This window comes from Hibiscus syriacus, unplaced genomic scaffold (genome assembly GCF_006381635.1).
Source record: "Hibiscus syriacus cultivar Baekdansim isolate YM2019G1 unplaced genomic scaffold, ASM638163v2 tig00110330_pilon, whole genome shotgun sequence".
NCBI lineage: Eukaryota > Viridiplantae > Streptophyta > Magnoliopsida > Malvales > Malvaceae > Hibiscus > Hibiscus syriacus.
Window position 1 is genome coordinate 1,642,919 of NW_024062686.1, and position 22,561 is coordinate 1,665,479.

Sequence of the window (22,561 nt, forward strand, 5' to 3'; positions counted from 1 at the left end):
GAGAGGTCTTTTCGTCTTTGGATAGCTACAAAAACCAAAGAGCTACGAGCAACTCTATGCAGAATCTAATAAGGAAAAAAGTTCACTTGGTGGATGGCCTTTTTTGAGTACCCTTCATGGTAGGCAGCTTTACCTTTCGTGTTTTCTATTCTGTTTTATGAGTGCTATCCAAAGGCTAACTTGAAAAGTAAAGGACAGAGAATTTCGACTTTGTTTAGTTAGCTCATTCAATTATTTTTGTAAAAACAATTAAAGTTTTTGTTGAATATGACAAATGATCATATAAACCCAGTACATATAAAACCATTGATGGATACAGATCAGTTACAACAGAGTACCACAACTGTTATAAAACAACTGCTGGTTTTATCTGACTCAGAACTGTTTGCAGAAGTTTGGAACGGCCATTAATGGTTTTATCTGCTGGTTTTTGTTGATTACAATTGACAGTATTCGTTCTAATACTCTCGATCATTGAATAATAAACACTCAAATAATTGATATACCCATTAATTTTGAATAAGCCTAAAATGTCCAATACTCCAGAAAAACTTTCCCAGTAGACATGCCATAAGAGTTTATTTTTGGCTTAATATCAAAATAGTGTCCAAACTGTACTTTTTTCTCGAATAGGAGCCTAAATTATTTTTTGACTTATCTCGATGCCTAATGTTTTATCCGTTACCGTTTTAAGTGTTGGGACATTAATCACCGTTAAAAAATTCTGTTAAGTAATACATGTCATATTCTAGTAATTTTGAGAATTTGATTTTTTAAAAAATATATTTTTAATTTTTTTTAAAAAAACCTGCGCAATTCCAACCCCCACCTCGCTGCATTTCCCCTCCCCTTCTCCGGTGCTCTCCCCATCATTCCCTTCGCCTGTGCTATCCCCATCATCCCCACTCTTCAATTAATTATATTTTAGGTTGAATTTAATAATAAATTTGGGTTTATGGTTAGGGATTTAAGTATTAGGTTTAAGGATTTATGTTTAGGAATTTATAAATTTAGGGGGATTTGGTGTTCAACCGGTTGCGAAAGTATGGGGTTTTGTTTGTGGGTGGCTGGCCGATCACATGTCATTGGGTGTTCGACCTATTGACGGTGTTGATGGTGGCCGACGGTGGCAAAAGTTATTAAAATTAAGGTTTAAAAGTTTTGGGTTTTTTTTTAAGATTTGAAAAAAATACGTTTTTTTTCAAAAAAAAATTATATTTTTTACTTTTATTTTAAATAAAAATTATCAAAATTATCAAAAACGTGACACATGTCACTTAACGGGTTCTTTTTAAGGTTTAATACAAAAAAATGCCTAAACTATTTTTTGATTTATTCATGTGCCTAACGTACAAACGTTACCATTTTAGGTGTCCAAGTTGTCAACAGCGTTAATTTTGCTCGTTAAGTGACATGTGTCACACTCAAGTTATTTTGAAATCTATTTTTTTAAAAAAAAGATAGTATGATATTTATATAAAAAAAACTAACTTTTCTTATATTATCAAATAGCCCCAAAATCCCAAATCCTAACCTTAATCCACCGTCGTCGGCCTTTCCAGCCATAACCACCACCGCCGATGTAGTTCCTACCATCCTCCTAGTCATACATAGTCACAATTGTCGTCGATTGGCCGTTGGAATCGTGTGGGATCACGATTTTTATTATAGGGTTAGCAAGGTATAAAACGTTAATTCGTCGCCGGTCGGCCACAATTTCATGGGGGTTTTGGTCGTCGGGGGGTGAGGTTGGGTGGGGCTTTATCGACAGAAAAGGGCAGGGATCGATGTGAGTTTTGGGGTTGAAATGAATGTTTTCAAAGTTTGGAAGTTATTTCAAATTTCTTATGTTTTTTCCTAAAAAATATATAATTTGAATTTTTAAAATTTTAAATAAAATTTTTAAAATTAACAGGTTGTGGCATGTGTCATTTAACGGAAAAATTAACATCGTTGATGGCCCGGGCACCTAAAGTGGTAATGTTTGTAACGTTAGACAGCAATATGAGTCAAAAAATAGTTTAGGCACATATTCGGGAAAAGGCGTATAGTTTGAGCACTTATTTTGGTATTAAGCCTTTTTTTAACAACGATCAACGTCCAAGCACCTAAAAAGGTAATAGAGAAAACGTTACGCACCTAAAATAGTAACGGAGAAAGCGTTAAACATCGGGATGAGTCAAAAAATAGTTTAGGCATCTATTCAAGAAAAATTGTATAGTTTGAGCACTTGTTTTAGTATTAAGCCTTAATTTTTTTGATCGATTTTAGGTCATGTTAATTTCAAATTTAGGTATAAGGATTAGGATTTATAAATTAAATAATGTCGTGTTATGGTTATATTATTTTATTTTTTTTGAATAATGACAACTGAATTTCATTAATAAAAATGGAGGAATTAAAATTGCAACGCATCTAAAGAGAAAATTAAATACAAGGTCACAAAAAACTCATACATAAAATAAAAATATTAAATCCAAAGATACGAAGAGAAAAAAAAACTTTCAAACACCAAAACAATCCAATAACCTTCATAAAACTCTGTCTCTGTCGAACGAACGAGACGTTTTACGATGTGATAAATGAGTGGTGAGCAAATCAAACACTTTGATAGACTGGTTCACTACATAATTATAATTATATTGGAAAACGACCATTTACAAAAGATGGGATCTTACAATATATTCCCACCGACAAGCCAATCAAAAAAACAAGTACAATGAGAATCTTTATGGAAACACCAACACGATCGCAAAAGTATGTGAAAAACTTACCGAAAACCATAAGGAACGTGCCACAAGAGTAGAGAAAAAGCATGTCACAAGAACAGAGAAAAGCGTATTACAAGAGTAGAGAAAATGTGTCACAATAACATAAATTCTTATTTAAAAGTAAAAAAAGTCAAGAAAAAAAATAAAGATATAATATGAAAAAGAACAAGAAAAATAATAATCATCGGCGATCAGCAATCAATATTAAGATTGGTGTCGTAACGGACTAAACAAAAAACAAATGAAGAGAAAAAAAATGACACAAGAATACTGAGAGAAAAAATTTAGGTTATTTTGGTTCTAATTCCGATTAGAATTATGGTCATTTATGTTTAATGGTTCGATTTTAATTTAATGTGTAAACTAATTCGCATCGAATAATATTGCATTCATAATTGATACTCGAATATATTTTTCTATTTGACTATTAAAATTACTTGAATTGAGTTATAATTTTTTATAAATAAATTATTATAATTTAATAGGTAGATAACTGTTTTACATAAAATCACTGGTCTCATATAATAAGATAATATTATATGTAAAATTTATGATTATATTATAATTCAAAAATGAAAAAAAAAATCAAAACAATATATTGATTTAAACACGATATTACACGAATCAATTGATTTTAGTTGTAAATAAATTATTATTATTTTTTGAGATCTTCGGTTCAAACACCTTGAATGTCAGAATATTAATTTTTAATATCAAACGATAAAGAGTTAACTTTAAATAAATATTATATCGTACCTATGTCGGATTAATAAATAAAAATAAGGTACTACTTTTTTAGCATCACACGAGTCTTTTAGCATTCTTCGCATTCTCAAATGTATTTTTATATAGAGTTAAATATATATCTTTTTAATAAAAAAACATATCTTTATAATAATCTTCAGAGAGAATTTAAAACAAATCAAGAAAATAATTTTATGAGTGTTCAACTATAGCTAACTTAAAATGACTGAAAATAATTGTCTTTTAATTAATAACGGATAAGTACATGTCAATATTTATTTAAAGACAAATTTTAATTACATTGAATGCTCACATTTTTAATATTTCTGATGATCGAACTCGAGACCTCAAAAAATAACAATAACTCATTTACCACCAAGATCACCTAGTTCGTGTATGATAATAACTATAATTTTCTCAAAACACGAACAATTTTCATGAAAATACTTCCGAACCTAAAAACATTTTTTGTATTATAATAAGAATATTTTTATTTTTAGGGTAAACTAGAGGATTAATCATTTTCTTTTAAGTTTTGTATTTTTTTTCTTACTAAATTCAAATGGTATAATATTTTATCACTTTCACTTTAATTTAATTAAGATATGATCGTTGAGAGCTAAATGTCGTTTGATATTTAACAGACTATTGTGTGACACAAATAAATATATATATAATTAAAAAAGATAAATTATAGTAATACTTACTAACATTTGAATAATTTTTCATTTTCTCCCATAAATTTACCCACTCAACCCAACCATTATCACCGTCTCTTCCAAAAACACTATTTTTCCTCAGTCATACCCATCTCAAATAGTGCCACCACCGAAGTCCAAATCCAAACAATGACGGATGCACTCATGGTTTGAGGGTTAAGATTTTTTTCGATTAGTCACTTATTTTATTAATTGTGTTTATCTTGAAATTTTATAATTTTCACCTGAAATTTAAATTTTCTTTTATTAGTGACTCATTTTATTAATAGTTTCCACCATGAAATTTTATTTATACTTACCTCATTCAAAAATTTTATACCGTTAACTTATATACACCCACCCTAAAATATATTTTCGGATCCCCTATCCAAACATCATCAAAACCGCAGCACCTAAAACCCCAACTGCAATTATAATGGCTAAAGTCCTCCTATTCAAACCCTCACAACTTTCAAGAGGACCTCATAACCAGAAAAGCTTTGGTGGTGTTGCAAGAAATCAACAGAACAAGTTATGAATGCATGGTTTTAGCTGCTTAAATTTTCAATTACCATTGCTCCAAATAGGCTGTTTTTTATATATAAAAAAACGAAAGAAGTCTTTTTCTTTCCCTTTCATCTTTTTTATATTCGGAAAGCTTCCTTTCTTAACAATATGGGGAGAACTATTAACATTCCTAAACTGATTAAGAAGTTTGCAACATGTTGCATCACTTCAATGGCATCTTCTGAGCGTGGAATGCAAACTTTGATTTGTACTCGTTATGGTTTTCACGAGAAAGTTTGCAGCTTAGAGGGAGGGCGATCAAGAAATATTTTTTTGAGGTTGACACAGATATATTGATAGTAGAAATTTTTTGTATGGAATAGGCCTCAATAAAATTTCAAGATGAACACTATCAATAAAATAAATAACAAACATAAAAAAAAATCAGATTTTAAATTGGGTTAGTGTCCACTTTAGAAAATACGTGCATCCGCCATTGCCGGGAGAAATTGTAAAGATGCTGTGAGATATGACACAAGGATTTCAATTTACGAAATCAAAGCCACTTTCCGATCAACGCTGTAGATTGGGATCTGCTCTTTGGTTTGATCATATGGAACCTTTGGTTACGACGAAACAAGGTAATTTTCGATCCTGAATTTTTTTAATGTGAGAATGTGTTGCAGAGGAGCGTGAAAATGCAACAAGGTTTCATCCGGGCTCGCCTTTCCCAACCCGTGAGGGAGAGAAACCAGAACCGAACATCAACTTGGTCCCTTCCCCGGTGGGGGTGGTTTTAGCTTAACATCGATGGATCCAGGAATGCAAGCTCGGGATTGAGCTCTCGAGGAGGTTTTTTTTACAGAATTCAACAGGAGCTTGGATGAGGGGTTTCTCGAAATCCATTGGTGTTTGCTCGACTACGGAGGCTGAACTGTGGGGCATCTATGATGGCTTGGAATCTTAATGTTCAAGCAGTAATCGTTGAATCGGATTGCAAAGAAGCTTTCTCAGCGATTGAATGGAGACAGAACCCAACTAGTGCTTCCCCTCTGACGACTCACATCTGCTTGCTCGTTGTTGGAATATTGACATGGTGCAAACTCCTCGTGAATGCAACAGAGTGGCGGATGGCCTGGCTAAACATGCTTGGTCCCTTCCCTTTGGTCTAAATTTTTTCCACGATCCCCCTGAAGTGATTGACCACCTGCTGTAGGAGGTTAGTTCGGCCTGTTCGAGAAATAATATGTAATCTGCTGTATTGTTAGCTCTCTTTCATATTCAAAAAAAAAAAAGGGCAAAGCTTGCAGTTGAAGTGTCAAATGTTAGTCTTCGTATTAATGACTGACAGAATTACTCAATTATGCTACTTGGTGTAAAAGCTGAATGATTCAACTGGTTATTTTCAACCTTTGGCTCACGTTCAAGATAAGATTTTGTATTAACGTTGGATTTATAAAATTTACAAGAATACATACAAACAAAAAATTAAAAATATAAGAAAATTTGAAAATTTCAGTACTACGGTCCCACCTGCTCCCCTCTATCCATCCTGCTCACATTCATATAAACTTCGTGCATTTTAGCCTGAGTTTTAAGTATTTAGCTAGTACAATGGATGCTTAGTTTTGTGGGCATGTAAGGTTCCCCATTCGCTTGTATGAAGTAGAAAATGGCTACCAGCTTGAAGGTGCCACCGGGGTATCATCCATATCTGTCGCGGGACAAGTGTTAATAGATCTCCGATTGTTTGGTCCAAACCCCCAACGGTTAGAAATGTACTTTCTCTCGGTGTGTATTCATCATTTTGGCCTCGAGCTTTTGTCTCTCGATCCTTAATAGGTCCCATAAACACGTTTTTTTATTAATATAGATAAATACAAGACAACATCTGTTTAAAGATACTATCAATCATTCTATATTGAACGTTCATATCTTGAAATTCCTTACCTCGAACTAGAGACCTCGAAATAACAACAATTTTATTACCACTTAAGTGACTCGGTTCGTGCTATCATTGAAGAATGAGATTATGGTCGGATCTTAAAGGGAGACAGATCAAAAGACACATTTCCTGTTCTTGATGTTTGGTTTTGGATCCAAAACTGATTCAAAGTTGTAATATATATATATATATATAATTCAAAACAAATATGTACAACCAAATGCAAAACCAACACTAGCAATACCAAAGCAAATCGCCAGAGCAACTAACCATGACATTTCGTCCCCATTATTTCCACTCTCTTCCTCCAATCTTTCTCCCTCTGTTTCATCACAACGTTTCGTCTCCATTTGCGATTTCAGCACCCAGACTTGAATCTCAAGCAATCTCACCCATTGCCGGTAAGCAAACAGCTGCAACGAATCTTTCATGAAGGCGTTCGATAAACGATGCTTTTCCTCCGCCAATCCCGCCGCCTTCCTTTCCGCTTCCCTCGCACGCGTCTGGGACAATCTCAAAGCCCTGAAGATTTCCAACTTCCCATCGTCACGGAACCCACCGTCGTCTTCATCGTCCTCTCGTCCCGTGATGTTGTAAACCGCCCTGCTATTCATCGACATCAACTCCACCGCCTTATCCAGCCCCGTAAACACCTTGACCGGCGGAGGGAGATCACAGTTTTGCATCAGATCGATACCGGACTTATTGGAAACGAGACCACCACCTAACATCATGGTATCGTTCTCTTTACCGGCCACGGAATAATTCAACTTCTTGTTAACGTTCGCTGCCTGCGTTGCCATGGCCGATGTCTCTATCGATCCCGCGTTTCCTTCAATCGGTTTGGATCAGAATCTGGAAGGAATGGGTTTGGTTTAGGCGAAAAAGGACGAAAAAGGGTTGGTGGATCGGTATAAGAGAGAGAGTAGTGCAAGAAAGATACATTTTTTTAATAGTTGAAATTCGTTTCTTGCGTGCACAGATTTGCCTTAAGTTGTGTGTTTGTGTGTGTATATACATCTGTGGTTGCTGAAGCCCCCACTCGACCTTTTTCTCAACATTTTATTTTACTAATACAAAAAGGATTATTGGGGAAGACTTCTACACTTTAATATTTTAGCTTACAAGGCTTTCATTTCATTATAGGGTAAATTTATGCGTTTAGTATATAAATTATCAGTTTTTTTCTGTTTTAATACTTAAATTTTAGATTTTTTAAAATCATACTTAAAGTTTAGCTTTTGTTTCACTTTAGTACCCTATTCAAAATTTAACATTATGTTTTAAAAACAACTGAAAGTTTAGGTACTAAAATTGATCAAACTAATAGTTTAAGTACTAAATGCGTTAAGTTTTTAACATCGAGATATTAAAATGAAACAAAAACTAAACGTTATGTATGATTTGAAAAAAATAAAAGTTTAGGTACTAAAACGGATAAAAACTAATAGTTTAAGTGCTAAATGTATAGTTTACCCTTCATTTTTTTTCGTGATTATAATTTAAAATTTATATTAAGTTTCTCATAATATGAAAATTCAAAATTTTGATTTTTCCCCAATAAATCTAATATATCATTTTATTAGTTTAATTAATTATATCATAATTATATATGATAATGATAATTTTTATCTGATATTTTATTTCTGGGTTAATATAATATAAATTATATAATATTTTATGAGAATTATTAATTTTATTAAAAAAGAAATATCAAATATCATAATAAAGGCTTACAATCACAAATGTAACTAAATACATAATTGAGACATTTTCGTATAATCAATGACACAAAAAACTAGTCACTTAAGATTACACAAGTATCATAAAGAAAAATGTTAAAAATCCTAATAAAAAAACTTGAACCAAAAATATATAAGAAGAGATTTGATCACATCGGCAAACGAATAACAAAAGATGATCAAGCTATTAAAAGATCACCAATAAAATGCAGATAAAAGTCGAACGACATGAGAAAACTATCCACAAACATAAATCATCTATTCAAATCCAATATGAGGGTCCAAAGCAGAAAATATCAATATTATAACAAATAAATATCATCTTGATCAGTCATTGTGTTGTCAAATTTAACATTGGTAAAAAAGATAGACGAAAAGAAATGTCAAACGATAAAAATATACCAAAAACCAGAGAAAAATATGTCATACAAATAGAGAAAAATGAGTTATAAGGTAAAGTTGATAATAAATTAAAAATACAAAAAATATAGACAAAAACGATCAACACCAAAATTAGTGGCGTCATGTCTTCAAGGGCGTGGTTAGATCATTGGGCACATGACTTTGTTGATCCTAAGTTCGAATCTCGTTAACAAGCAAAAAGTTTTTTTGGAAAAACAATTTCAATTTTGCACAGGAGCCCCGAAATAGAGTATATCTATCAGTTTTTAAAGTTGATGAAATTAGTCATTTATTATTTCAGAAAAAAAATTTTGAGATCTAAGGGTGTAAAAAATTTGCACATAACTTCCAACAACCTAACCACAACCCTATTTGTCTTCTATCAACTAAAGGTAAAGTAACTTGAAGATTTAGCCAAGTTTTTTATATTAAGTCATTTTTTTTAAAATAGTATGTAGTTATTATAAGATTGAATAAGTAAATTAATCTTAAATCTTGTAATAATTACGTACTATTTAAAAATAATTTAATTAATAGAAATTAAATATAAATATAATTAATGGCCCAAAAATTTAATTACGATGGCAATTTCTTCCATTTAATTCCCATTAATTAGTTTTTCAAATAGCTTACCCTAGAATAGAATCAAAGCGACGAGTTAGATATGAATCAGTAGTTAAGTGGTTAATTAAAATCTATAATATAGTTTCGGTAAGAAAAAATCTAGAATATAATATCTCAAAAAATACTTTCTTATGTGTGATATTATTATTTTTATCTAATTAAACAAACAAAATATAATCAATTTTTTTTTGTAATTTTATATTCTTACAATGTTTTATATATTTCAATGGTTAAAATATTTTTAATGATCTATATTTATATTTTTATAATATTTTATATTTTTCTGCTACAATAAGTACGCGGTAGATATAATGTATTATCAGCACTCATATTCTACGAACGCAACAATTCAAATTTAAGGCTTTTTTAATTATTGAAATCACTTAATAAATTACTTCGACGGTAAGTTGGAATTGGATCACATAAACTTTCTATTTTATAAAAAAAAATATAATTTTCTTGCTGCTAATTAAGGGAACCAAACTTAAATTTGTTTATGAGTTTTGGCCCAAGTATTCTCGGGTTGGATCTATTTGTAGGGGTTAGATTTTAACGAATTTTTGTACTTATTACTAGAAGGTAACTATGAATTTATTGTAGATTAAATATAAATTTATATATATTTTATTTATATAAAAAAATAGCACTTCAAATATTATGGGTTCATAAACAAAAACAAAAAAAGTTTATGGAGTTAAAACCCCATCCAGATGGCCATGCAATTAGTCCTGCAAACGAATTGAATGAATACGAACGAATGTTCATGTTTTTTCATTTAACTTTAACTGAACAAACGAACGAACACGAATAATTTCACGAACGAAATTTCTTGTTAGTGTTCATTTACTAAGAAATTTAGCTTGTTCATGTTCATTCGTTAAAATGATAAACGAACACAAATAAACAAACATAAACGAACAAAAATAAATGAACATAAAATTAATTGGATCTATAGTTGAGAAGAGTTTTTTTTTCTTTTCAAAAAATTTTAGGATTTATATTTTCTTTAATTGATTTGAGTTTTTTTTTATTTAGGTTTATAATTAATTGGGTTTTAAAATATTAACACGTCTAAGTTTAAAATTTATTTAGTCTTAATATTTCAAACGGGTCTGGAGATTGGACTGAATATAAACAGACATAAACGAATAAATTAGATAAACGAATATAGATGAATGTACATAAACGAACAAATTATCAAACGCTCACGAACTTAAATAAATGAACGAGTCTTTTATTTGTGTTCGTTTATTTAATTAAACAAACATAAAATCTTGTTCATGTTAGCTCGTTTAAAATAAAAAAACATAAACAAACTTTCCACCGAACAGTTCATGAACGATTTACTAAATGTTCAGTTTGTCTACATGCCTACATGCAATGTAATTTCAGTGGAATTTTTTTGACAAGTAAAAATCGTTAGTTTTTAAATTACAATAAAATTTACAATCACAATCGCAAACTAAACAAATAATAAAGACAACTTCTTATTATCATTAACACAAAAAGTTAATCAGTTAATATCACATAAGAATCGAAAAAGAAAAATATTTAAAAAAACTCTAAAAATATATACAAAAAGATGTGATCATGTCGATAAACCAACCACCAGAATATATTAAACTATTAAAAGATCGCCAAAAAATCACAAATTAAAATCAATCTACTTGAGTAAACTACTCCCACAACCTAGTGGTGAGAACTGAGCAGAGAGAACCAACACAAGCTTTGAATGGTGCAAATGCCCCCTCGTTTTCTATTAGTAACTAAGCTCAATTTCCTATCCCAGCAATATTGCTACTGTCAATCAAAGGTGTTATGCAGTTGCCGATACTTTTAGATACACAAAATCTAATTTCTTATGCAATTCTTTTTTTTTCTTTTGATTAAATTAGCTGACCCTTATTCTCATATGTAATGGGTAAGAGGGAGGTAAGATAGTAGGCTGCCCCCAACGCCAGGTTGAGTGCAACTTTCGTGGGAGACCTCCATATTATGAAATGTCCTCCGTGGGACTCGATCCCATAACCTCAAGATTAAGAACCTTTTGATTATAATATATATATATATAAAAGATAATTAAATCGCCTCATAAAAAATTCTGGATGTTACCAATTCTACCGCCTTGAATTTGGCAGCTCACATTACTTGCCGTGATTTGTATGTCACCCTTGCACCAAGTTTAAACAATGCTGCAACATGGAGCTTTATTTGTCACGTTTCAATTTGTTTCTCCCATGTTAACATGCATGCATATGCTTCCATCAGTTCCATGTTATTTCCACTCCTATTGCCACGTGTGGATTTAATTAATTTGTGCTGCCACCTTTCTTCAATTCTTTGACACCTCATTGCATGGCCTCGGTTACATTGTTTTAAATACACAATCCCCATAATGTATTTGTTTGACCGTGATTATGTAATCTCTAGAAATTACAACGAATTCTCTAATTATCGAGGTAAGTTGGTTCGTACAATTAAATTAAATTATGTTGAAAATTTTGAATTAAATAAATTAATAAACCTTATTGTTGAATTAATTAATCAAGGAAAATAATCAAGATGAGATGCATTAATAAATAAAAGGGTATTGGAAATTTGACAAAAGTAATAAAATTTAATACAATAATTTAGAGTGATGTATATCGAATATCATAGTTATTCACAAAAGAAATTTTTTAAAATTCACCAGTCTATTAACTTTGAGAATAAAGTATATACTTACGATTCTCTTAAAATTTATATCTAAAATCTTAAAATAATATACTCCCAATGAGATAAATACAAGTAACAATCAATGAAAATTCTCAAAAAAAATATGTTTGCACAATTCAAACACAATACAATTAAAAACACTAATAGAACAAAATACAATAAATAAACTTTAACCATTTTATAATTAAAAAAATAAATAGAAAGTTGACTATTTGCTATGAGTTGAAGCTAATAAATTATGGGACGGCCATCGTAGGCGTCATCCCGTTCGTCATTCTATTTGTATTCTTCCAAATTATAATATTTACTAAAACTAAAGAAGTAGAACAAGGAGTATTTTAAGGCAGAAAAAGGAGTTAAATATGATTAATCAGAAGGTGAAGATGATTAACTAATCTGATCAAGTTTTTTGGGTTAAAAGTGATAAGTTAAACAAAATACATTGATTAATTCCATTGATTTATGTGGAAATAGACTTTTCTTGCATTTATTAACTTATTTCTAGGCGAATTTTAGTTAAATTATTCTTTTTATATAATTAATTAAGAGAATGGCATTTAAAAAATTACTTAAAGAAATAACATTTATTTCATTACATAAAATAAAAATGCAATTTGTTAGTAGCATTTTTCTAGAGCCACTATATATATATATTTGCCTTGGATTCGTGTATTGATAATAACACTTGAATGTGATATGAATGATGTCTGATTATAATTTTAATATGTTTAAGATATTATTTTTCAAATTGCTTATTTCTATAAAATCTCGTGCAAATCCTTCAATGCTTAAAATATTAAAGTTGTGGCTAAATATTGATCAAATACAAGTTAACATCATTTAAACTCAAATCAACATTTTTTTTGCACCGTTATGGATTCGAGCATCAACGACTACAGTAGTAGGTGATTGAGCATTCATTATCATATGATTGAAAATATTTAGTAATAGGTGATTGAGCATTCATTATCAGATGATTGAAAATATTTAGAACATATATTATTATGTAATTATTTATTTTAATAAAAAATATTTTTTTCTTTAAATATTATTTTTCAAATTGTTTATTTCTGTAAAATCTCCGGCTAATCCAATATTTTATTTCGATAATTATCTCGAATCTCCTTTCTATGTTCCACCTAGTGGCCGGCTTAAGTAGCAATGATCTGCTCTTGATCTTAGCCTTTTCCCCATGGAGACTTCAAAATTTTTTTCGCGCATTGAGAATTTAGAACTTGCCGAAGGATACAAGAAGACTTACAAGAACTTGGATGAGGTGCTGCCCACTCTCATCCCCAGGAAAGGCTGGTGGTTGGACCAGCTTTTTCATTACCAACGCTTCTGGCTATCGACTTTTGCCCTCCGGGGAAGCATGTTGGTCAACGATCACTTCAACCCTCGACCCACGGACATCATCGTCGCGACGTCCCCCAAGTGCGGCACGACGTGGCTAAGGGCCCTCGTCTTTTCCATCTACAACAGGAGCTCCTTCGATTTCAGCGACCATCCTTTGAGCAAAAACAACCCTCAAGAACTGGTCCCCTTCCTGGATGGATGTATTCAAGTCGACGGGTCAACTTCGTTCATCGATGGGTTCCCTTCGCCTCGGCTTCTCTCAACCCACCTTCCTTACTCCTTGTTTCCACAACGCATGACCGATGATGCCTCCGGTTGCCGTTTTGTTTACATCTGTAGAGATCCCAAAGACGTCTTAATCTCCAAGTGGCATTTCGCCAACAAGTTGAGACCCAAAGATCTTCCACCGATTACGCTAGACGAAGCCTTTGACTCTTTCTGCGAAGGGGTCTCGCACTACGGACCGTACTGGGATCACGTCTTGGTGTATTGGAAAGCTAGCCTGGAGTCACCAAAGAAGGTTTTGTTCTTGAAATATGAAGATGTGAAGAAGGAGCCTGGGGATTGTGTGAGGAAAGTGGCGGAGTTCTTGGGGGTACCCTTTTCACCCGAGGAACAAAACGATAAGATCGTGGAAGATATAGTGAAGCTGTGCAGTTTTGAGAATATGAGCGAGCAGGACGTGAATAAAAACGAGACCAGAAACTCGAAACGTCCTATCAGCAACGCAGATTTCTTCAGGAAAGGAGAAGTTGGAGATTGGGTCAATCATTTGTCACCTCAAATGGCCGAGACATTGGACCAGATCACAGAACAAAAGCTTCAAGGTACTGGGTTCAGCTTTCGTTGATCCCCGGTATTTCATGCTGTTTGAATGATTTAGCAATCGCTGTTAATAAATCTATTCACCATCTCAGTGAATATGACTTGCATTTGATAAAAGAATAAATAAATTTGGGGCGACTTATGTTCCTATTTTCGTGGTAACTATGTGCTTTATGGACACAGATTGTCGAATAAAATGTGTGATAAATATATCATGTATTAAGTGTATTTATATCGTTGTTGACGGATTCAAATAGTAGTTGTGGTAGCGCTTTCGATCATATCGTGTTTATCGTGATTGATGACATAACAGATATTATTACAAAGATTGCGGTCATATAAAAACAGTCAAAGAGGACAACGCTATTATTTTACAAGTGTTATTTTGATCACTAACCGCTATTTAAATCGCTGAATGTTTCACATCTTCCAAAACTATAAGAACAGCAGAAAGGTCATAACCCTGCATTGTGCCTCAACTAAACGGTGAACACCTTCATGAACAATAGAATTCCGATGCATCCAAAGTGACCACCAAGTAATAAAAATGACTTAAACCGATCAGCATCTAATAAAAGCGTGGAAGAAAACAATCAGTCGATATTGGTGATCACCGAATGATCACCCGCATGAACGAAATCAGGATTGAATAACGAGAGGAGCAAGTTGTTTAACTTTAAAATATATATGATCTTAAAAGATAATTAGATCAAAAAAATTGAAAGATTGAGAGATTAATTTTAAATTCAAATGCCTTATAAAATAATGGAATCATACAAATTTAAGATCATTGCTTAATTCTATTAATTTTAAAATTGACAGTATCCCAAAAACAATTATATCAAAAAGAAATTTTAGAGACAAAATTTTAATTATAATAGTTCCAAAAGTTTTAATGGCTTATCTGAAACAAGGTAGTAGTTTCAGTTGTTGTTTTTTGGTATACTCCATCTTTCCTCTCAACTTGTTCTTCACAACATATTATATGTACTTGAGTAGGGATGGACATGAAACCTATATCTAATAGCTTTTGACTCTATTTAATCTAATATAATCAAATATTTTCTTACAAAATCGAACTTGACTTAAATTTTATATAAAAATATTTGGATTTGGGTCTATAATGCCCCAATTTTCGGATTGTGAGTTTTGGGCTAACCCGAGATGGTTCTGTAATACCCCAAATTTTAGCCAGTGACTAAAATATAAGTTTTGAAAGTTTGGTGGCTAAAGTATAAACTTTGAAAAGTTTAATAACAAAAAATTTTAATTTTGAAAAGTTATATATTTTAGTCGCAAATGAACAGTTTGGCCTAAAACAAGAATTTTTGGGGTAATCAGATTTGTGTTAGAAGCTATAAAGCATTAAAGTCCGATGTAAAAATTGGATAATCGAATCGAACCAAAATTTTTTGAAAATTTGAAGAATGTTATATAATGGTTGGAAATATTATTTCCATCTTTTATATTAGAGAAATTTAGCTCAGATCAGTGTAGTTTTTCAGATTTGTCCGAATAGTGGAATTTTAGTGACTAAAATGTAATTTTAGAAAATTGCATGACTGAAGTAGAAATTCAAAGCTAACTTGATTCATCTCTGACTATGGAATATTTTAATGGAATATAATGCAATATCATTTGATAATTATTAAGTTTCATTAATGGCAATTTTGGAATTTCTCATTAATTGTGTAACACCCTAATTTAGGGGCTAAATTTTAAGAAATTATAAAGTATTGGATTTAATTGGTATTTTGAAAGAAACGGTGGATTAAATTATAAAATTTTAAAGTTGGCATACCATTTTAAGAAGTGCAGGAAGTTCAGTGACTAAACCCATGATTTAACCATTTTTTATATATGATGAAATATAACTCCCCCCACTCGTGCTCAGTTTCCATAAATCCCCCAATTCCCTCTCCCGTCAACCCCTCTTTCAACTCCGATCTACTCGTCGTTCGACCTCCGATCAATGAGCCGAAACTGCCATCGCGTTCATTGTCGAACGAGAAACAAAACCCCTCAAACCTTTCGTCGTGAATCGTCGCCGTTCGTTGTTAATTTCAGTCGGAAGTATCATCGGTAATAACTCGATTTCAATTGGTTTTTTGTCGATTCACGACGATCCGATGATCCGTTTACGACACCTACCGCACCATCGTGTCCCTTGCATCGTTCCGAGTCTACCGGTGTCATCCTTGGTCTCCGTCGACGGCGACGCGTGAGGAGGTGAAGCGGTCAAAGTTTCCGATTTGTTGAAATCGAGCTCTCCGCCGTTCAAAATTGTGAACCGAGCTTTGTAAGTATCTCGAAATCGCTCAAAATAATTTTTAGGAATTTTTCCAGGAATTTAGCACTGTTCACGCACCCCTACACTGGTTTGACCGGTTTTGGAACTGTTTTGACCGGTTTGATCGGTCACAACCCGACCCGACCCGTTGATCCTACCCGACCTGTTGAATCGACCCGTTGACCGTTGACTGGCGTTGACCACTGTTGAATGGATCTGAAGTACAATATATATCTGAAATACAAGAATGTTTGTATTACTCTGAAAAACCCCGAAGTAACTGGAATGAACTTTACTGCTAAATAAGCTAAGTAACCTCAATGATTGAGGATTAAGTAAGTTCATTGGATAAGTCTGGAAATTCTGATGAGTTTATAAGATGTACTGTCCTTATGGAGCATGAACTAAAAATCAAGCACGTCAGTATTTCATGATATCGTGGAAGTTTGGAAATGAAATAAAGATCATTGGAATATCTATTCAGCGATGATTCTAAAGATGATCTATGAACAAGAATTTGTGGTATTAAAAAGTAAATACCCTGGAAGGAAAATGAATTGACTAGTGAACATAAATTGTTAAGGTTCTGAATCTTCGTTCTCAAGTTGTTCGATTATCCGATCAATTGACATGGATGTAAAGGATTCTGAATACCCTTCTGATTACGTACAACTTCTGAAAATTGTCCGAATAAGATATAATCATGATAATTCATATTTTGAATAACTGATGATTCCGTCAGTTATTGAACTTTTTACAATAGTGATTCTAAATTCTGACATTCTATCGGTATACTGAAAATCCGTGTTTCTCTACTTGCTAAGATTATCCAGTACCTCTGAATAATATTTGTAAACTCTGGTGTGTTCCCTAATCATATAATTATTTTATCTGATTTCTGACTTGAATTCTGTTCTGATACATTACCTAAATTCTGTTCTGATTTCTGATCTTGATTCTGTTATGATATCTGTTCTGAATTCTGTTTTGATTTCTGATATCTCCGTTTAATGACGGAAATTTTTTTTATTGGGAGGGTATTGTTGAAGGAAAAAGTTCCGCAGGTTCCTCGGCTTTGTGCTCAGGGCCTTATATGATGTGTTGGGTTGGGTGTATGGTTCTGGGGAACCTACACATTCTGATGTGATGAGATGGGGGTATATATTTATATGTTTTAAAAGATCTGTATCTTTTTACTGGTTTTACGGGAACACACTGGATAACCTATTCTGATCTCCTGAACTCAGTCATCCGAAATATTTGTCTGAACTGAAAGCTCATTGTCCGTTACCATCTGAAATATCAGTAGGATCTCTGCTTAGCATAAAAATCTATAAATGTTCGGAAATAATAAGGATATGTATGTTTATCTGTATCTGCACGTTCTTCAACATCATCTGGTAGTTCTGTATTACTGAGCTTTTAGAAGCTCACTCTATTACTCACCTTTTCAGGTTAAAAGAATTGTACCAGTGCATCTATCGACTTCAGTAAGGGAGTTCTTCCGGCGTTGTTGCAGAGTATGGTACATGTGATTAGGGGGCATGTAATTGTATTTTGTTTTATATATGAGTCTGGAAATCTGTTTTATTTTTAAATAGTGACAAATGATTTTATAAGTTTACATGTTCTGATAAAAAGTTTTAAATTTTCTGTTATTTTTACAGTGGGTCACTCTGGTGACCCTAATGTGACAACCCAGATCGGATCGGGTTATCCGCATCGGCTTGGGGGTTACATTTAGTGGTATCAGAGCTATGATTTGAGTCAAAATTTTTCAAGATAGACCGACCGGTCGAATGTCAAAATATGTCTGATCAGAACATGCCCCTAGAATACAATCATACCTCTCTAAGCCGGAACTCCAAGGTTGAGTCCCTATCTATAATGAGTAAACCTAAGTTTCTATTCGTTAAGACCCTTCCTTTGCAAAAAGGAATACCAGTAACATCTGTATAAACGTTGTAAAATACCTCACGAGCCATGTGAGAGTTAATTATCCGAGAAATACTGACCCAACTCCAGAAATGAAATTGGGATATGCTACTGCTTTATGAGCCTATTCTCGTAACCAAGACTGAATTGATTTCACAAGGATAAAGTTGTTTTGATTATTTACTTGGAATGAGAGAGATTTTTGATAAGAAGATATACTCAACTGGTTAAGGATTAGTGGAGGATTCATATTTCTATAAGAGCTACATGAAAGATATGAATAAAAAAAACTGATGGAAGTTTCATTTCTGCAATAATGTGACATGAATGAATTTCGAGGATGAAATTCTTTTAAGGAGGGGAGAATTGTAACACCCTAATTTAGGGGCTAAATTTTAAGAAATTATAAAGTATTGGATTTAATTGGTATTTTGAAAGAAACGGTGGATTAAATTGTAAAATTTTAAAGTTGGCATACCATTTTAAGAAGTGCAGGAAGTTCAGTGACTAAACCTATGATTTAACCATTTTTTTATATATGATGAAATATAACTCCCCCCACCCGTGCTCAGTTTCCAGAAATCCCCCATTTCCCTCTCCCGTCAACCCCTCTTTCAACTCTGATCTACTCGCCGTCCGACCTCCGATCAACGAGCCGAAATCACCATCGTGTTCGTTGTCGAACGAGGAACAAAACCCCTCAAACCTTTCGTCGTGAATCGTCGTCGTTCGTCGTTAATTTCAATCGGAAGTATTGTCGGTAATAACTCAATTTTAATTGGTTTTTCGTCGATTCACGATGATCCGATGATCCGTTTACGACACCTCCCGCACCATCGTGTTCCTTGCATCGTTCCGAGTCTACTAGTGTCATCCTTGGTCTCCGTCGACGGGGGCGCGTGAGGAGGTGAAGCGGTCAAAGTTTCCGATTTGTTGAAATCGAGCTCTCCAACGTTCAAAATTGTGAACCGAGCTTTGTAAGTATCTCGAAATTGCTCAAAATAATTTTTAGGAATTTTTTCGGGAATTTAGCACTGTTCACGCGCCCCCACGCGTCGCCACTGCGCGTGGGGAAGGAAAAAGTGACCGGTTTGACCGGTCATAACCCGACCCGACCCGACCTGTTGAACTGACCCGTTGACCCGACCTGTTGACCGTTGACCGGCGTTGACCACTGTTAACCAAAACTTTGATAGGCTTTAACCAGGCATTAAACGACCTTTGACTTTGACCGAGTATACATATCCTGACATTTTTCGACGTTCCAAATCCGATTCCGTAGTCTGTTTTTCGAAATTCGAACCCTAAGGCTCGAAATTACCGGTCAAACCCGTTGACTTTGATTTTGATCAAAAATACCAAATTTCTGAAAAGTCATATTTTATGCTTTCGACGTCCTGAATCTGAATCCGAAGTCCGTTTCGCCAAATTCGAACTCGGTAAGCTATTTTTCACTGATTTATCACCTGATTCGATCCGTTTATCGCAATTAAGCTTCGTTTCTGATATAATTTATGTTAATATTGTTGAAAACATTTTGATATTTCGATATAACAAATTAAGCTAAATGAATTTTAAGATTTTCCAAATGATTTTCTAAGTATATTTGATATAATTATTCGAATATCAAAACATTACTCCAAATATTTCAAAAATCATTTTTAATCCTTACTTAAGTGTAAAATTAAGTTTTAATCTTAAAACAATTTCAAAATAATCTTTCAAAGTATTTCGAACCATTTCAAAGCCAAATATTCCAGATTGCTCAGAGGGAACCGATTCTCCCCTAATGGGGTACCGATTCCCCCTGAATGGTTTGGCTCCGAGATTTCCAGAATGCTCGGAATGAACCGATTCCCCCATAGGGGGTACCGATTCCCCCCTGTTCAACGGTCGAAATATTTGAATTTTACACTTAGGGAACCGATTCCCTATGAGGAGGAACAGATTTCCCCCACGCTCCAAGTTGTTTTATTAATTGTTTTCACACTAAAACGGCTATATGATCTTCACTAATCATCCCCAACATTCATAAGTGATTCAAGGTGTATTTAAACAAGTTCTGATGCCCTTGATCAACAAGAAATCATAAAGAAATAATAGAGAAACAAGAAAGAAAGCATCAAACACCAAGTTTGTGCAAATCAAGCCAATTTTTCTTTCAATATTCATTTTGCTTTCAAGAACACCATTTGTGCTCATTTGTAATTATCTTTGAGTGTTCTTTTCTTGTTCTAGAATTGTGCAAACATCTTACCTTGTGAGGTTTTCCTTGTAAGTTTGCAAATTTGTAATCTTCTCTTTGGGAAAGAGTGTTCTCAAGAATTGGGGTATATTCTTGAGGGTGTTGTAAGGTTATCTCTTTGGCCTCAAAAGAAAGAACAAATTAGTGAATTTGTTAGAAAATCCTTAGTGTGGATAGCTAAGGTAGTGGACGTAGACTTTGATTGAGAAAGTCGAACCACTCTAAATCGTTGTGCAATTACTTTCAATTTTCTGCAAAAGCTTCCATCAAATTTTTAATTGCCAATTCACCCCCCTCTTGGCCAAATCCGTCAATCGATTAACTCAACAATTGGCATCAGAGCCTCACTCATTTGAAGGTTTAATCGCCTCTTGAGTCGATCCGGGAAGAGTTAAATCGATAAAGATGGCGTCTACTTCCGGTTCATTCTCCATGGAAGAATCCATACCTATTGACGTGCCTCCACACTTCAATGGAACAAATTATCGTTATTGGAAGAGGTGTATGATGATATTCATCAAAGCATTTGATATGGAAGCTTGGATGATAATCAAGAAAGGATATTCCTCTCCTACTAAGAAGGCAAAGAAGTGGAGTGTTCAAGAACGGAAGGAAGCTCAACAAAACTCAAAGGCTATGCACATGTTGTGTTGTGCAATTGATCCTAATGTATATAAAGGAGTTTCTTCTTGTTCAAGTGCCAAGGAAATGTGGGATAAGATTGAGGAGATCTATAGAGACAAGGAAAAAAAAGAACCAATAAAAGTGATGTCTCTATTAGCTCTCACAGAGCCAAAGGTATCTTCTAACTCAAATATATCAAATTCAAAATCTTTTAATGAGTTACAAGATGCTTATGATAAATTATTTTCGGAGTTTGAGACCATGAACTCCAAATACAATAAATTGATTTCTAAATTTATTGCTAAAAATGATATTCTTTTGAAAGCTAAAATAGACTTGGAAAATCAAAATGAAATGTTGAGAAAGGAGTTAGAGCTTTCAAAAATAAAATCTAAAAACTTTGAAAAAGAAATTTTCAAATTAAACAAACTTCTTCTAGAAATGAAAATAGATTTTGAAAATCAAAATGAAATCTTGAAGAAGGATTTAGAACTCTCAAAAATGAAATTTGAAAGTATTGAAAAAGAAAATTTCAATTTGAAAGATAAGCTTGAATGTTTAACAAGAGAAAAAGAGATCATTCTAAATAATTCATCTAGTTCAATAATGACAATATGTTCACATTGTCATTATCATGGTCATAAGGAACTTACTTGTCCTTTAAAGAAAGGAAAACGATTTAAAATTAGACAAATATGGGTTCCAAAAGGAACAAGAGGCATTGAAACTAATGTTCAAGGATCCAAAGCAATTTGGATACCAAAATCTACTTAAATGTCTCTTGTAGGTGTGTGAGAGCAATTGTGATAAAGATGATGATATTCAAGATGCTCTAAGCCACACATAAAAAGGGAATGGGTAACCTCTAAACTTAATGTTTTTATTATTTGGTTGCTCATTTAGTTTATGCATGCATGAGGTTTTAAAAAGTTGAATTATGTTTTATCTCATGTATGTTGAAAAATATTGTATGATGAACATGGTAAATTTTGATAATGTTTTATAAACTCTAGTTCATCATATTAATTTTTGGTCAAAATTGTTTTTAAAAAGTAATTGATATCTCTTTAACAATTGATATCGATTTTTCAAGAACTTTGGTTTTGCAAAATTTTGACCTAAAATTTTTTTTCTTAAT

The 22,561-nt window shown here is 32.9% G+C and overlaps 2 protein-coding genes across 2 annotated transcripts; one reads left to right on the top strand and one right to left on the bottom strand.

Moving 5' to 3' along the window:
* The first annotated feature begins 6,467 nt into the window (after nucleotides 1-6,467).
* On the top strand, nucleotides 6,468-14,488 carry LOC120119016 (flavonol sulfotransferase-like). Its single transcript, XM_039138931.1, has 2 exons — nucleotides 6,468-6,473; nucleotides 13,331-14,488. Exon 2 carries the CDS (start codon nucleotides 13,341-13,343, stop codon nucleotides 14,352-14,354), a length of 1,014 nt encoding a protein of 337 aa, XP_038994862.1. The 5' UTR covers nucleotides 6,468-6,473; nucleotides 13,331-13,340; the 3' UTR covers nucleotides 14,355-14,488.
* Nucleotides 6,863-7,468, bottom strand: LOC120119090. The gene has a single exon (XM_039138980.1). The coding sequence runs from the start codon at nucleotides 7,466-7,468 to the stop codon at nucleotides 6,863-6,865; it is 606 nt and encodes a 201-aa protein (XP_038994911.1).
* Nucleotides 14,489-22,561: the final 8,073 nt, after the last annotated feature.